Source organism: Ovis canadensis, chromosome 15, assembly GCF_042477335.2.
Source record: "Ovis canadensis isolate MfBH-ARS-UI-01 breed Bighorn chromosome 15, ARS-UI_OviCan_v2, whole genome shotgun sequence".
NCBI classification, from domain to species: Eukaryota; Metazoa; Chordata; class Mammalia; order Artiodactyla; family Bovidae; genus Ovis; species Ovis canadensis.
The window spans coordinates 85770299-85772449 of record NC_091259.1 but is presented as its reverse complement, the minus strand read 5'-3'; the positions used below and the strand labels follow the sequence as shown (position 1 = coordinate 85772449).

The 2151-nt window shown below is 40.6% G+C and overlaps 1 protein-coding gene across 1 annotated transcript; it reads right to left on the bottom strand.

Annotated features, from left to right (window-relative positions):
- LOC138421029 (olfactory receptor 5D13-like) lies at positions 1 to 950 on the bottom strand. The gene is given in 2 exon segments (XM_069554751.1): positions 1 to 809; positions 812 to 950. Coding segments are annotated over 2 exon segments (948 nt in total).
- Positions 951 to 2151: the final 1201 nt, after the last annotated feature.

The window sequence follows — 2151 nt, the reverse complement described above, 5'->3', positions numbered from 1 at the left end:
TTATGCATAGTAACAAAGCGGTTTTGTGAAAATTAATCTTGTGAATGTATTTTTTACGTCTTTGTTCCTCAAGCTGTAGAACAAGGGGTTCAGCATAGGAATCATTGCTGTGTAAAACACAGAAGTCACCTTGACTGTGAGCCAAGAAGTTTTCGGGTTAGGAATGCAGAAAAGGAAAAGGATGGTTCCGTGGAAGATGCTGATGGCTGTCAGGCGGGAAGCACAGGTGGAGATGGTTTTCCAGCGCCCACTTGCAGAAGGCATCCCCAGAACAGTGACAAAAATGAGTATATAGGACATCAGAATAATCACCAGGCTGCCCGCCTCATTGAATATGGCAATAATAGAACATAACATCTGAGTGATATAGGGATCTGAGCAGGAGACAGAAACAATTACAGAGTGGTCACAGATAAAATTATTTATGGTGCTAGACTTGCAGTAGGATAATGCAAGAAGGAAATATGTGAGTGTCACGGAGCACACTACACCCCATGAGTAAGATCCAGCCACCAAGAGAGCACAGCGCTTCGGAGACATCGCAGTGGTATACAGCAAGGGGCTGCAGATGGCCACAAAGCGGTCATAGGCCACTGCTGCTAACATGAATGTTTCTGCTACACCAAACAGGCAAGCGAAACAAAATTGCGCAATGCAGCCAGAGAAAGAGATGGTTCTGTCCTCCACAACCAAATTCTCCAAGAGTTTGGGTGTAACTACAGTAGAAAAACAGAAATCGACAAAGGACAAGTGACTAAGGAAAAAGCATATGATCGTGTGGAGTTTTGAATTGACCTTGATGATTATGTCATGCCTAAATTCCCCACCACAGTGACTGTGTAGACAGACAGGAAAACAAGGAAGAGTGGGACCTGGAGTTCTGGATATCCTGAAAAACCCAGGAGAATAAATGTGGGTATGAAACTGTGGTTTCCTTCTGATAGCAGCATGATTCCTGTTGAACAAAGGACCGAACATTATTCCTGAAAAATAGAAATGAATAGAAAAGAGAAACAGAGAAGGCGGAAACTTCCTCTGTCTCCGTGGAGTTGGTATATATTCTCCGGGTATGGTCCTCAAACCACCAGCAGCAGGGACACCTAAGAATATGTCAGGGATGCAAATGCTCAAGCCCTGTCTCCAATGTCCTGAATCAAAGACTCTGGAATGGAGCCCACAGTTTGTGATTTATCCAGCCCTCCAGGTGATTTCTGATGCATGATAAATTATGAGAACCACTAAAATACAGACTGTTCATCCTATCGTTTAAAATTTAGCCCTTGGTTAGTATTGTTAATATACAACTAAAATATAAATTTGGAACACAAGAGAAATTGTAAATCACAAAATTTGAGATGCCAAAAAGCAGAGTACTGTTTTATGGTTCTAAGAGTTACATCAAGGATCAAGGAGATCACCTGATGTGTAAAAGGTGCCATATAAATCTTGGTATAACTTTTTTTATATTCTAGTCATATTAAAGAATTAAGCACCCATAAAGTCTGTGAATTGGCATAAATCTTAAGTTGTAACTAGTTTATGCCTTCCCTCTTATGCTTAAATTAATTATAGAATCTTATTTAGAAATAATCTTGTACCTTCCATCAAAACCTCCATTAAGCTTATACTGCCTCCTGGGATAATTTTTGGGTTTTTAATATTAACATTTTGCTTAACATTGAATTGAATCTAATTAACATATTAATTATTTGTAAATGTGATTTTACATCATCTATTTTAATGTATAAGGCTTCCACAGTGGCTTAATGGTAAAGAATCCACTTTCAATGTAGGAGACACAGGTTCGATTCCTGGGTGGGAAAGATTCCCTGGAGAAGAAAATGGCAACCCACTGCAGTATTGCTGTGGGCCTCCCTGATGCCTGAGTCGGTAAATATTCCACCCACAGTACAGGAGACCACCTGCAAAGCAGGACACCTGAGCTCAATCCCTAGGTCAGGAAGCCCCCCTGGAGGAGACGGCAACCCACTCCACTATGACTTAGCAGCTAAACCTTTTTGATATATATCTAAAATTATAAGTGAGTGTTAGTTATTTCTCTTGTCTGACTCTTTGAAAAACCATGGACTATAGCCCGCTGGCTTTCTCTGTCCATGTGATTGTCCAGGTAAGAATATTGGAGTGGATTGC